Here is a 12998-nt window from a genome sequence, read left to right as displayed (position 1 = left end):
TTCCAGGATGATCTCATCTGGAGGTCTGGAGCATGATTACAACTGCAAAGACCCTTATTTCCCATAAGGTCCCATTTTGAGGTTCTAGGTGGACATGAATCTGGGGGGTCACAGCCCACCCGGCGCAGAGCTCCTTCTGCTGCTTTTGCCACCTCCGGGGGCAGCTTATTCCTTCCAGCGAATAAGCTGCAAACCTTTGGGTCCTCTAGATCTTTCCATTAGACTGGCTCAGCTAAGCAGCTCTGCCACAGAAACCCTCCCCACCTGTCACCACCATCTATCTGCTCCAGGCCCATTGTCGTTGGTTGCCTGGACGGTGCCCACCTCCCGGTCTCCCTGCCTCCTCTCCGGACCCTACAGACCACCCACTGCATATGTCCCTTCATAGCCCATGCCCCCTCCTGCCCTCATAGTAAGACCAAACACCCAGTGTGGCCCGAGTGGCTGCCTCCCCTCCCTCCCCTGCCCCTCTGCTCTTCTGCTCTGGCTCTTCTGGAGCCTTCTGTTCTCTGAGCAAGCCACACTCTCGTGGAGTAGTCCCCACCCCTGGGGACAGAGGGTGCTGCCTCGAGATGGTGCATATCACTGATCACCCGGGCATGACTGAGGGCCTGTGTATGACCAGGAGTGACAGCGGTGATGTCAGGAAATGAGAGGTTTCAGTCAGCCCCACAGCGTGGAGCTGTTTCAGGGTCTCCAGATTCAGGGGTGGGGTGGTTTCGTCAACCCCAGATGTGAGTACTGCAGCAGGTGGGGGTCCAAGGGATGCTCCCAGGCCGGCTCCCAGCTGTTCATCGGGACGCTGACCCCTCCACTTGCCCCACAGGCTACCAGCGGCAGCTGACCTACAGGCACCGGGATGGCTCCTACAGTGCATTCGGGGAGCGGGATGCATCGGGGAGCATGTGGTGAGTCCCCACCCTGGGGTGCATGGCCGTGGGGACGCTCCCACCGAAAGCCACAGCCTCACGTGCAGCACGCATGGCTAGGACGCTCGGGGCCTGATGCCCAGGGTGACCAAGGGCCTGGTTGGGAATTGGAGACAGGCTCTGCTGGGCCCTGGGGGCGGCGATGGGAGTGTGGCTGTGAGAGTGACTATTTCTCATAGTTACTCCTTCTGCTCTTGTTGCCACCGTGCTAGCTCTCCAGGCTCTCGGAAGCAGGTCCTGGCTGCTCTGGGCCTCTTCAGAGCCCACTGGACCCAGAAACGGGGGTCACCCTGAGTAGGAGGGGATGGACTGGGAGAGGCCGGACCACCGCCTGGAGGCTGAGGTCGGGGGAGTATGTGGGCAGAGCAGCCTGGGGTCTGGTTTCCCTTGCAAGCGGCTCCCTTTGGCTTTTGGGGCAACCAGGGCAGGGAGGGCCAAAGGTAGGGCTATGCGCCCCTTCGGTCTTATTCCCTGGGATCCTCAGAGCAAGGCGGTTTGTGTGGCTGTGGATTTGCCATCTCTACTTTTGGGCTAACAGAGATTGTGGGGGCACCCCAACTCCTGTCTCCAGATGGGGTTTCTCTCCCTGAGCTCCATCCCAGCAGCACCTGCAGCAGCTGTGGGTATGAAAACTGCCCTTCCTGTCTTGAAGCTGACAGTGTCCACTGCCCAGCAGCAGTGCCAGGCCCGGGGGAGCAGTGACACAGCTGGCTGAGCCCCGAACTGTAGAGTGTTGCTCCCTTGGTTCCAGAGGGCTGACCAGCCCAGAGAGAGGGTGCAAATCCCACCATGCCCAGCACATGGGCACCGCATCCCATCTTGGCCCTGCGTCCCTGCTGTTTGGAACTCGCGGTGTTTGGAACTCCCTTTGCTGCAACTGTGCAGAGCCGGCCTCGGGGCAGGGGCAGGCCTGGGAGATGGGAGCCAGAGCATGGCCTGGCTGACGCAGGTGCCCTAAAGGCAGGAGAAAAGATGGGTTTGGGGAGTCAGGGAGGGAGAGGGACCGGGATGAGTGGACTCCTGGGATAGGTATATGCAGGCTTGAGGTTATAGGCTATTTCACATTTTGACAATTCCCCTTTAAAAGAGCCTTGATTTTCTTCCTCTTAACTTTTTTTTTTTTATTGTAGTAAAGTACGCATAACATAAAATTTATCGGGACACCTGGGTGGCTCAGTCAGTTGAGCATTTGCCTTGGGCTCAGGTCATGACCTCAGGGTCCTGGGATCAAACCCCAGGTCAGGCTCCCTGCTCAGCGGAAGGCCTGCTTTTCCTTCTCCTCCCTGCTCAGTGTTCTCTCTTGCTATCCCTCGTGTCTCAAATGAGTAGATAAAATCTTAAAAAAAAAACAAAAAACCAAATAAACCATAAGATGTATCATCTTCACCATCCAGTTCAGTGGCATTTAGTACATTCACGCTGCTGTGCAGCGGTCACCACCATCCATCCCCGGAACTCTTTTTAATCTTGTAAATCTGAAATTCTGTATCTGTTACATTACATTAACTCCTCTCCCCCGGCCCCCTTGGACCCCCATCCTAGCTTCTGTCCCTGTGAATTTGGTGACTTCCGGGACCTCTCGTGAGTGCGATCATCATGTTGTCCTTTTTCATGGCTCAAAGTGTCCTCCAGGTCTGCGTGTGCTGTGTGTGTAGCAGGGTCAGAGTTTTTCCCTCCTAAGGCTGAATGACATCCCAGCATGTGAAGCACCCCGTTTTGTTAATCTCTTCATCAGCCTAGACACTGTGTCATCCCATGTGTTAGCTGCGGTGACAGAGCTGCTGCGAATACAGGTGTACAAATACGTCTTCAAGATGCTGCTTCCATTTCCCAAGGGGGTAGTCCCCGATGTGGAATCACTGGAGCCCACGGGAGCTCGGCCCCAGATTTTTCCAGGAACTGCCCAACTGTGTTTTTATAGCTGCAGCACCAGTTTACATTCTCGGCGACAGTGCACAGGGACACTCCCGTGTCTCCATGTTGTCACCGACACTTGGTTTCTGCCGTTTGGACGGTAGCTGCCTGGGAAGCCCCTTGATTTTGAAGAGAGGGACCTGCTCCTCCATCCTGCGGCTTGTCCCTCTTGGCTTCCTGCTTTCTTTCTTTTTTTTTTTTTAAAGATTTTATTTATTTATTTATTTATTCATGAGAGACATAGGCAGAGGGAGAAGCAGGCTCCCTGCAGGGAGCCCGATGTGGGACTCGATCCCAGGACCCCAGGATCACCACCTGAGCCGAAGGCAGATGCTCAACCACCTAGCCACCTAGGTGTCCTGGCTCTCTGCTTTCTATCCGTTGGTTCTCCTGCATTGATTTTTCACCCTGTTATTCATCCCTGGGTCCCATCAACTCTCACTCCAATGCATGGTGATGCAGCAGGAAGGGGGGCGGGGTGGACAAGGCACAGGCTGCAAAGCCAAGGATGTGACAACTGAGATGGGCTGTGGGGAGGCCGGTTGGGGGTCCTGGGAGTCCAGAGACGCCCATCCCGGAGTGAGGGGGCCCAAGAGGCTTCCTCTGGGGAGAGACATGTGGGCAGAGCGTGGAGAGACAAGTGGGACCCCGTCCTGTGTACATGGGACAGAAACATGACATGTCCAGCGCCTGGGTGGGGTAACTGAGGCTAGTGGCTTGGTGGAATGTTTTCGGCTGCAAGCAACAGAAATCTGGCCTGAAAGGCAATTCTAAATGTCAGTTCATACCATAGGGCTGGGGGCGGGGGGGCTAGAGGGCTGGCCAGTCTGGCAGCCCACCATGCATCAGGAGCCCCCCTGGTTCTCTCCTTTGGTCCCTGTGGGCTCTCTCAGCACAGTGGCTGCTCTCATCGTGGCGACAGAATTGCAACAGCTGCTCCCAGCATCACTTCATGTGCCTGTTCAAAAGTCATCCCAGGCCCAGGGACTGAAATGTCCCTAACGGTGGCTGGCCAGGGCCACAGAGGAGTCCAAGCATCTAAGACACCTGCAGGTTCCTGAGAGAGATGGGAGATCTCTCTGCAAGGCTGGGGGTCCCCCTTGGGGATTGGCTGTGAAGGGGCATTAACACCAGACATGGGCAGGGAGGCTGGTCTCTGTCGTTGGGCCCAGCTTGGTGCCCACCCCCTTCCCTGGAGCACTCACATGACCCCTCCCATGTCACAGGTGAGGAAGCAGAGACTCTGGGTCGGGGCGGCGCATGCAGGGAGCATGCACAGTTCCTCAGGGGGTGCTCAGGAGGTGATGACCTCTGCACAACTGCCCCCAGCCCACGGTGCCCCCAGCCCCTACCTCATCTTATTTCAGGCTCACGGCCTTTGTCCTGAAGTCCTTTGCCCAGGCGCGCAGCTTCATCTTCATCGACCCACAGGAGCTGGAGGCTGCCAAGGGCTGGATCGTCCGGCAGCAGCGGGCGGATGGCTCCTTCCCGGCCGTGGGCAGGATTCTGAACAAGGACATCCAGGTGAGTGGCCTCTCGGCCCCCTTCTGGCACCTTAGCCCTGCTCTGCCTACTCCCCAGTGCTGCTGTCTGGGGCCAGTAGGGGGTCGAGGGCTGTCCCCTCTGGCTCAGGGTGACGCTCGAGAGTCCTCTTGCAGGGTGGGATCCACGGCACCGTCCCGCTGACGGCCTATGTGGTGGCTGCGCTCCTGGAGACGGGCATGGCCTCCGAGGTGAGCACAGGGCGGCTGGGGGAGCGGGTGGGCAGCTTTCCCCGCAGGCCAGGCTGGCCATCCTCCGGCAGGCTTTTTTTTTTCCCCTCGAAGCCCTCCTTCCACTCTTTCTCATGCTTTTCGGTGATCCCAGGATGTCCATCTTCCTGGAGTCTGAGCAGAGGATTGAGAGGTCCTGTGATAATTGAGGGGGGAGTGGCATGAGGGAGCTGGATCCTGAGAACGGGACCTCCCAGGACTCCCTGATCCCCCGGTCCCTGTTTGGGGGGGGGTCATTTGGGGACAGATCAGTTTCCTGGCTGGTGACCTGTGGGCTCGCTTCAGGGAGACCTATACAAAAACTTGTGAAAGTTTTTTTGGGGGAAGGGTCTAGAACCTTCATTTACAGTTGGTACTGGAGCCAGTGGAGGTGGAGGTATCCCTGGGGCACCGAGGAGTCATTGTTACTTCTGTGAAACAGGAGTAGGGATAGCACGTTCCCTGCTGTGAGGGTGTCCATGGTGGATCTCAGCCCTGCGGGCAAGGACCCCACCATTCCTAACATCTGTGTTCAGTTCTACACCCTCTGATGATGAATCGTGAGTTATGGCACTTCTCAGAATTCTTGGCCTCCCAAATCGGATTTGACCTCTGGGTCAAGGGTTGTGTAGGATCCTAAGATCCTTCATGTCCCGCACACTTTGCCTAGAGGGCCCCTTGCCCTGTGTCAAAGGGCTGAATTGTCTCCCTAAAATTCATATCCTTAAATCCTTAACCCGTCTTAGCTCAGGCCAGCTTTGGCCACTGTCACAAAATACCAGTCTGGGTGGCTGAAACAACAGACATTTACTTCCTATGGTTCTAGAAACTGAGACATCCAAGGCCAGGTTCTGTTTGATTCAGTTCTTGGTGAGGACTCTCTTCCTGGCTCATCGGCAGCCACCTTCCTGCTAGGTCCACACGTGGCCTTTCCCTTGTGCGTGTGTGTGTGGGCGGGGGGGGGGGGGGGAAGCAAGTTTAAGGCTCTCTTCTTTGTGGAAAGACCCCTGATCCCATGTGGGGGCTTCACCCCCAAGACCTCACCTACAGCTAATCACAGCCCAAAGGCCCCACCTGGCAATGTCCTCACATTGGGGTTAGGGCTTCGGCATATTGTGGTGGGGGGCACCGACATCTGTTCCAAAGCACCCCAAGACCTCAGAATGTGATTATATATGTAGATAGGGCCTTTACAGAGGTTATCAAGGGACACCTGGGTGCCTCAGTGGTTGAGCGTCTGCCTTTAGCTCAGGGTGTGATCCCAGGGTCCTCCGGGGAGCCTGCTTCTCCCTGTACCTATGTCTCTGCCTTTCTCATGAATAAATAAGTAAAATCTAAAATAAAATAAAATAAAATAAATAAATAAATAAAAATAAAATAAAATAATAAAATAGAAATAATCAAGTTAAAATGAGGCCATTAGGATGGGTCCTAATTCAGTGTGACTGATGTCCTTAAAAAGGGGGCATTTGGAAACACACACACACAGGGAAGATGCTGTGGAGACACAAGAAGAAGACAGCCAGCTATAGGCCCAGGAGGGAGGCCTGGAACAGACCCTTCCCTCAGGGCCCTCGGAAGGAGCCCATGCCACCCACACCTTGATCTCAGCCTCCGGTGAGACATTTCTACTTTCTAAGCCGCTCACTCAGTGGTACTTTGTCCCACAGCCATGGCAAACGCATCCTCCCTGCCTCCCAGAATATCTGACTGTCCTGGTTGGCCCGGGTCTGAGGGGGGTCCTAGGACATAGGTCTAGTGGGTGCCTGCATCTCTGAGATTCAGGGGCCCAGGACCCTGAGCCTTCCTGAGGCGAGCCTCGCCCCCATCCTCTGGGCTATCTCGGCTAAATGGACATCCAGGTCATTCTGACACTATGACGCGTTTAGAGCTGGGCCACGTGTGTCTTCTTTGTTCAGTGAAGCATTGGAAGGTCCCTACATCCTGGGCTAAGTGATGACCCCTGGATTCGTGTCCGGGGCTGCCATAACCAGTGCCAGGCGCTCCTTCTCTCACAGTTCTGGAGGCCAGAAGTCTGAAGTCAAGGTGTCGGCAAGGCTTAGAGCTCTGAAGGCTGGAAGGCAAGATGCTTCCAGGCCAGGCCTCTTCAGCTCCTGGGGGCTCCAGGCATGTCTAGTCTTATGGCTGTCACTCTGGTCTCTACATGGCCTTGTGCCTGCATCTCTGTGTCCGCTCTTCTTCTGAGGACCTTATCCTGACTGCGAGGTGTTGGGCTGGGCTTGTGTGGGCCAGGCCCGGGGTCCAGTGAACCTGCTGTCGGGCCTGGCACCGGCCCCAGGGAGGCACACGGTACCTCTCAACACCACATGCTACGGGCAGTTTCCATACTTTGTCCTCAGTGGAAGATGGAAAGCTTGAGGAGAACATTCTTTCTGAGACCTTAGCAATTGCTATAGCAGGGTTATCTTAACACCATGGTTCTGTCGGTGCTGACAGGGACACCATTGCTCATTTGCTAAATTCATTAATGCTTCTAATCACTCATTTTTCTCACTTAACCAATATTATTGGGCCGCTTCTCTGAAATAAGCTGTCACTGGACAGTGGACTCCGTTTCTGTCCTCCCAGTGGCTCACATTGGGTTGGTGGGGGATGTGTGATCAGGGCTGGTGGACTTCCTGGAGGAGGCAACAATAGAGGCGAGGACTGGAACATGAGGTGGGCCTGGGCAGGGGGTCTCAGAAGCCAGATGGGGTGGGTGGGACAGAGTGGTCAGAGCTCTGCCTACTTCCCCCTAGAACTAGTCTGAGTTGATCTGCTGAGCTCAGACTTCATTCGGAAAGAGTTGACACCAGCCTAAAGAAAGGGGGTGGGGGTTTTGAAAGCCAGGTCTGCAGGCCGTGGGAGCCCCCAGAGGGAGTCTTTCCCAGAGGGAGGCAAAATGAGAGTCTGTGAGCCATCCAGTGCTCTCCCTAGGAGAATCTGTGGGTGGGCAGGTGGGGGGGGGACAGAACAGCCTCCCAGGGCTCCACTCCCCACCCCATCCTGCAGGAGGAGAGAAGCGCCATTGCCAGAGCGAGGCACTTCCTGGAGTCCAGTGCGCCCCTGGCCGCGGACCCCTACAGCAGCGCCCTGACTACCTACGCACTGACCCTGCTCCGCAGCCCGGCAGCCCCCGCAGCGCTGCGGAAGCTCCGCAGCCTGGCCATCACGCAGGGTAGGGGGCCCCCACCTGCCACCCCTGAGGCCACTGTGGGGCCGACCCGCAGTGCACCCCAGTACACAGCTCTTGGACACATGCGTGACGCTAAGAGGCACCCTTTGCTCACTCTGTTTTGTTATTTGCTGTTGTATCTCCTACTGGCTCCATTTGATGAAGTGGCTTGAGCCCGAGGGTCATTTTTCTGCCCTGTGAAATAGGGGCTAGCAAACCCCACCCCAGGGCCCCCACGCCTTCCATCACTGGGTAAGCCCTGCGAAGCCCTTTCCATCTTCAGTATGTGGGTCTCCCCGTGGACAGAGTGACTATCCACTGGGTTTGGGGAGCCCCCATGGCAGAGACTTCTCCGACTGAGCCCCCTCCCCACCCCACTCCTGGCCTTCATCCCACTCCCTGCTCCCCACCTTCCCCAGAAGCTTCTTGGCTTATGATGTCACCTGAAGAATGTTTTCATTGCTAAGATGAAGGAAAAACAAAGAAACATTAAGCAAAATTCTAAAACCACTCAATTGGCTGACAGGGTGTAGGAGTACCTGCTTGAGATCTTGGGCAGGAGGCCCGCTTTCTCTGTGGTCTGAGGGCCTTTTATCCCTCACGTGAGCTCAGAATCCTTGGAGGCTTTGCAATTAGCAAGTAGCTTCCTCGGTCCTGAGTGGGGACAGCTCATCAACACCCGTCAGGAGGGAGGCCAGGGGTGCAGGAGGGACTGGGTCTGTCATGTACCTATAGATGGGAAGATAGCCCCAAGGCCCCTTGCCCTGGCCCTCTGCCCCTGACATCCTCCTAATTTGGGGTCACTTCCTCCCCCACAATGTGTCTTCTTGAGACCATAGGCCCTGCTACTCAACCACGGGAGGCCAGGTCACGCACTTGATTGGCTTGTGGCCCCTGACCTGTCCTGGCCCTACAGATGGGGTCACCCACTGGAGCCTGACGGGTTCCCGGGACGTAGACAAGGATGCATTCCTGAGCTTCAGTGATGGGGTCTCTCAGTCAGGTACTGGCTACCGGCTTTGGGTGCTGGGTGCTGGGTCCCAGCATTGAAAGAGCCCCAACCAGCCTTGTCCATTGCAGTGGTCTCGGCCGAGGTGGAAATGACGGCCTATGCCCTGCTGACGTACACCCTCCTGGGTGATGTGGCCACAGCCCTGCCCGTGGTGAAGTGGCTGTCCCAGCAGCGGAATGCACTCGGAGGCTTCTCCTCTACTCAAGTGAGTTGAGCAGGGCCAGAGGAAGGGGTTCAGGTCCCAGTGGGGTCACTGAGGTCCAGGCTCAGGGCTCAGAGTTTGCCAGAAAGCAACTGCATGCTTCACCTCCTGGGGCAGCCCCTTGGTGATATGGGACCCAAGGGAAGCCTAAGGGCAGATGCATCTGGCTCTGGGACAAGGACCCAGCGTCTGCCTCTGTGGAGATGCCTGCTTGTTGCCGGAGCCCCCAGTACACGGATGGTACACGGATGTCTGTCCCAGATTGGCTCTCCATTCCAGCCCCATGGGTCTCTGGCCTTCAGAGAGGGTCCATGGTGCCCCCCCACTGGGGCCAAGCCTCCTAAGATGGGGGCAGGGAGACTGGCGGCTGACCTGTCCCTGGGGCTGACAGCACCTCGTCGCCTGTCCCCAGGACACGTGCGTGGCTCTGCAGGCCTTGGCAGAGTATGCCATCCTGTCCTATGCTGGCAGCATCAACCTCACTGTCTCCCTGGCTTCCACCAACTTGGACTACCAGGAGACTTTCGAATTGCACAGGGCCAACCAGAAGGTTCTGCAGACAGCAGCGGTGTGTATTCCTGGACCAGGGGCTGGGGGACCCTCCCTGCTGCCCACCCACCCTTGTGCGTCTGCAGAGGGCATCATGGTGTCTTCTCTCTTTCAGATCCCCAGCCTCCCCACGGGGCTGTTCGTGAGCGCCAAGGGTGAAGGCTGCTGCCTGATGCAGGTGGGGCTGTAGGGCTGTCAGGAGCTCACTGGGGCTTCTGGAACCTGGGGACGCCTCGAGGGGCAGGCTGGAGGCTCCCAGCTCAGCGGGGGGGCAGGCTGAGAGAGCCCCTGGGGCAGACTCTCTGACCGCGTAATGCAGCCCAGCCTGCCCAGGGCACGTGGCTGTGCCTCCTCTCTGGTATGGGCACCCCCACCACCACCAAGAAAATGTTTGACTCTCAATCCAGTGGTCTCTGACCATAAGCAGATGCCCTCGCCCACCCCCGGAGTTGGCTCAGTGCCTCCTGTTTCTTCTCCCTGCTGCTGTCTGGACTCAGCCTGGCTCTCCCTGCAGCCCCTTGGTCACCCAGCCCCGGCTTTAGCCACACTCAGGGCCGGGGCAGGCTCGTCTTGTGGTCAGAGCGCAAGTCTGCCTGGAGACCCTGGAAGCCTCAGCTTCCCCAGGTGTAAAACGGGAGCCCAGACAACACGGTGGATCGGTGGGAGTGGCCTGGAGGCAGTGGGGCCTGGGCCTGACCTGCATGCAAAGGGGGTGACAGTCGTACCTGCACTCGCTTGGGTGGCTGCAGGATTGAATGATGTAATGGTAGTCCCCACGTCCGTCATTGACGTCACTTTTGTCATCGTTCTAGCCAAGCCGCTGCCTCGCCCCTGCCCCAACCCCAGGTTCCCTAAGCCTCGGCCCTCCCACACCCCCCAGATCGATGTCACCTACCATGTGCCAGACCCGGTGGCCAAACCGGCCTTCCAGCTGTCCGTGAGCCTCCAGGAGCCTGAGGCCAAGCAGCGGCGGACCCCGGCTCCCGCCGCCTCCGCTGATGACGATGACCCAGCGGCCGACCAGCATCAGCAGGAGTACCAGGTCACCCTGGAGGTGTGCACCAGGTAAGGCCACCTCCCTGCTGGCCGAGGAGGGCCACATCCAAGGAGGACGGCCTCTCAGGACCAGGACAGGACGTTGGGCAGGTGCTCAGGGATGGTGTTTTGCGTCATTCTGAGCCTCTGGATTGTGATGCGATCAGGCCGGGATGCCCGGGGCACTCCTGAGACCCCTGCTGCATTTCCCGAGGCTGTGGCTGCACCGGCCCCTGTGCTTCTTGTTATGGTCGCAAGAGATCTCGGCAGCAACCGTCAGGGAACTTTGAAGAACGAGGTTCGTGTTACTCACTGGCCCTGGAGGTTACCGGGCATGCCCAGGGCCACACAGCGAGGTCACAGGTAGAAAGTCTGGAGGTGTGTGGGGTTTTGCCTTTTACTGGGCCAGAGAGGGGGGGCCTAGGGTTTGGCTAGTCCATTCTTATTGGCACATTTTAAAAGATAAGAGCAGGAATTAAGGAGCAGGAAGGGAAAAGCAGGTCCTTTATCTTGGTTACCCAGGGCTTCCTAAAAGGGGAACTCCCATGTGTGGGGGCGCCTGGCTCCTTGTCTAGCTGTTTCTCTGTAGCCATGTCACACAGCTGGCAATCTGTGTATCTAAGATGGATATCCTTGAAATGGATGCTTTTGCAATCAGATGCTTGCTGTCAGGCACTTACACTGCAGATGGTTTTTGAAATGAGGAGGGAGATGGAAGCTTCCAGATGGATGCAGCAGACCCCAGTGGCAGGTGAGGCAGGTGGCCCAGGTGGTGTGGTCCCTGCCTGATGCACCAGATCCAGGCCTCTTGGTTCTTTGACAGTGACCCCGGGACCAGGCCACAGAGGGTCCCCAGGGGGGCACAGGCAGCTGCCCGCAGAGGATGCTTGTTGCCATGGTGATTTGGGAGCCCAAAGGTGGATGGTTGTCATGGCCTCCCAAGCCCATTGGAGCTGCCTGGGCCGCCCTCCTCTACCGTGACCCTCAACCTGCCTTCAACTGGGGTAGTGGCAGCAGGAAGCAGCCTGGCTGGCCCCAACTCTCTGGCCCCATCAGGCCTGCTGGAGACATCTGTTCCGCTCTCAGCTGTGTCAGAAAGAATCAGGATGTGCCATCCAGATATGGGCTTGCTCAGGCCACAGCCCCACCGGAAGCCTCCCCAGGGGCTGTGGCCACCACAGGCCCTCGGGCCCACAGTCTGCAGGCTCCTCTGTGAATGTCAGCCACCCTCCTTTGTCACCAGCACCTGGCACTGGGAGGGCCTGTCATGTAGCAGGCCCCGGAGGCCAGTCATGCCTACCTCATGTCATAGAAGGGGAAACTAGGGCTGGCTAGAGATGCCCAGTCACTTGGGCTCCCGTGGCCCCCATGGAGCTGCTTCCTGTGCTGGGGACATAGCATGGGGTTTGGGGCAAGCACGACCCAGAGTCAGTAGACCTGGGTCAGGCCCAGAACCCTCGGCCAAGCCCTCTCTTTCGGGTCTTAGAGTCTCAGCTGTGAAATGGGCCGACCGATGACCCGGCCAGCTGTGTGTACAGAGGTGCCACCCAGCCAGACCCGGGGCGGGCTCCCCCAGGACTTCAGCCGCCGGGACTGTGCATGTCACAGGGGGCCATGAGTTCCACCACAGGGCTTGAGCTCGAGGGCCTGTCTCTCCTCTCGTTGAAAGGTGGCTGCATGCAGGGTCCTCCAATATGGCCGTCCTGGAGGTGCCTCTGCTCTCTGGCTTCCGGGTGGACATCGAGAGCCTGGAGCAGGTGAGGTGGCGCCGGCAGGCAGGAGCCAGGTGGGGTCTCCAGCGGACTGCCCTGTCCGGGTTGCAAATTCCCTGCCCTTTATAATTTTTTTTTTTTTTATTAGGCAAAGTTGATGCCTTGGGGCTGGTCACCTGCTGGGGGGCTGGTGGGGGAGGAGGGAGTCAGCAAACATGGATGTGCTTTAGGGACAAGGTGGGGTGCCAGAGGGTACCCTCAGCCCTGGTTCTCCAGAAACTTGTCACTACCCCCAAACTCAAGAGAGACCCGCTCCATGTGGTGGGTGTGGTCTTGCCCAAGGCAGGAGGAGGTCTGCAGTGTGGGGAGAAGAGAGAAGGAAAGGCAGGCCGGTCCTGGGGGGTGGAGGTGACCAGGGAGGTGGCGCAGAGCACCAGGGTAAGAAAGACCAGTACAGAGGCCTTGGGTTTATGTTTCAAAAACTATGAAGTCCCAGGCTGGATGGCAGCTGAACCTTGCAGGTAAGGTAAAAGCAGGTGGCAGGGCTCAGCTGGGGACCTCGGATGTCACAGGGAGGCCTAGCCTAGGGCCAGGGCCAGATGGAGGGAGGCTACAGGAAGGGAAGGGGAGGGAAGGTGGGAGCTCAGGGTAGCTGTAACCAGCCTCGCATACCCTGTCCCGGGTGCTGGGTGGGCTGGCAGGGCCTGGGTAGCACTGAC

The 12998-nt window shown here is 57.7% G+C and overlaps 1 protein-coding gene across 9 annotated transcripts in view; it reads left to right on the top strand.

The window, feature by feature from the left end:
• Positions 1-12998, top strand: part of CPAMD8 (C3 and PZP like alpha-2-macroglobulin domain containing 8) — a 76478-nt gene that overhangs the window by 56961 nt on the left and 6519 nt on the right. For 8 of the 9 annotated variants that reach the window (XR_005989066.1, XM_041763976.1, XM_041763980.1 and 5 more), the window contains 10 exons: positions 827-908; positions 4211-4367; positions 4502-4576; positions 7607-7772; positions 8686-8772; positions 8850-8986; positions 9396-9551; positions 9648-9710; positions 10413-10597; positions 12237-12324. Coding sequence is in view for 8 of the 9 variants with exons in the window: in XM_041763976.1 (XP_041619910.1) it covers positions 827-908; positions 4211-4367; positions 4502-4576; positions 7607-7772; positions 8686-8772; positions 8850-8986; positions 9396-9551; positions 9648-9710; positions 10413-10597; positions 12237-12324 (1196 nt within the window). In the remaining variant the exon portion in view is untranslated. Of the gene's footprint in view, positions 1-826; positions 909-4210; positions 4368-4501; positions 4577-7606; positions 7773-8685; positions 8773-8849; positions 8987-9395; positions 9552-9647; positions 9711-10344; positions 10598-12236; positions 12325-12998 lie in introns of those variants that run through there. The other variant, XM_041763983.1, reaches the window with a different exon arrangement.

The sequence above is a fragment of the Vulpes lagopus genome, chromosome 7, assembly GCF_018345385.1.
Source record: "Vulpes lagopus strain Blue_001 chromosome 7, ASM1834538v1, whole genome shotgun sequence".
Lineage (NCBI taxonomy): Eukaryota > Metazoa > Chordata > Mammalia > Carnivora > Canidae > Vulpes > Vulpes lagopus.
This window is presented reverse-complemented; position numbering and strand designations above follow the sequence as displayed.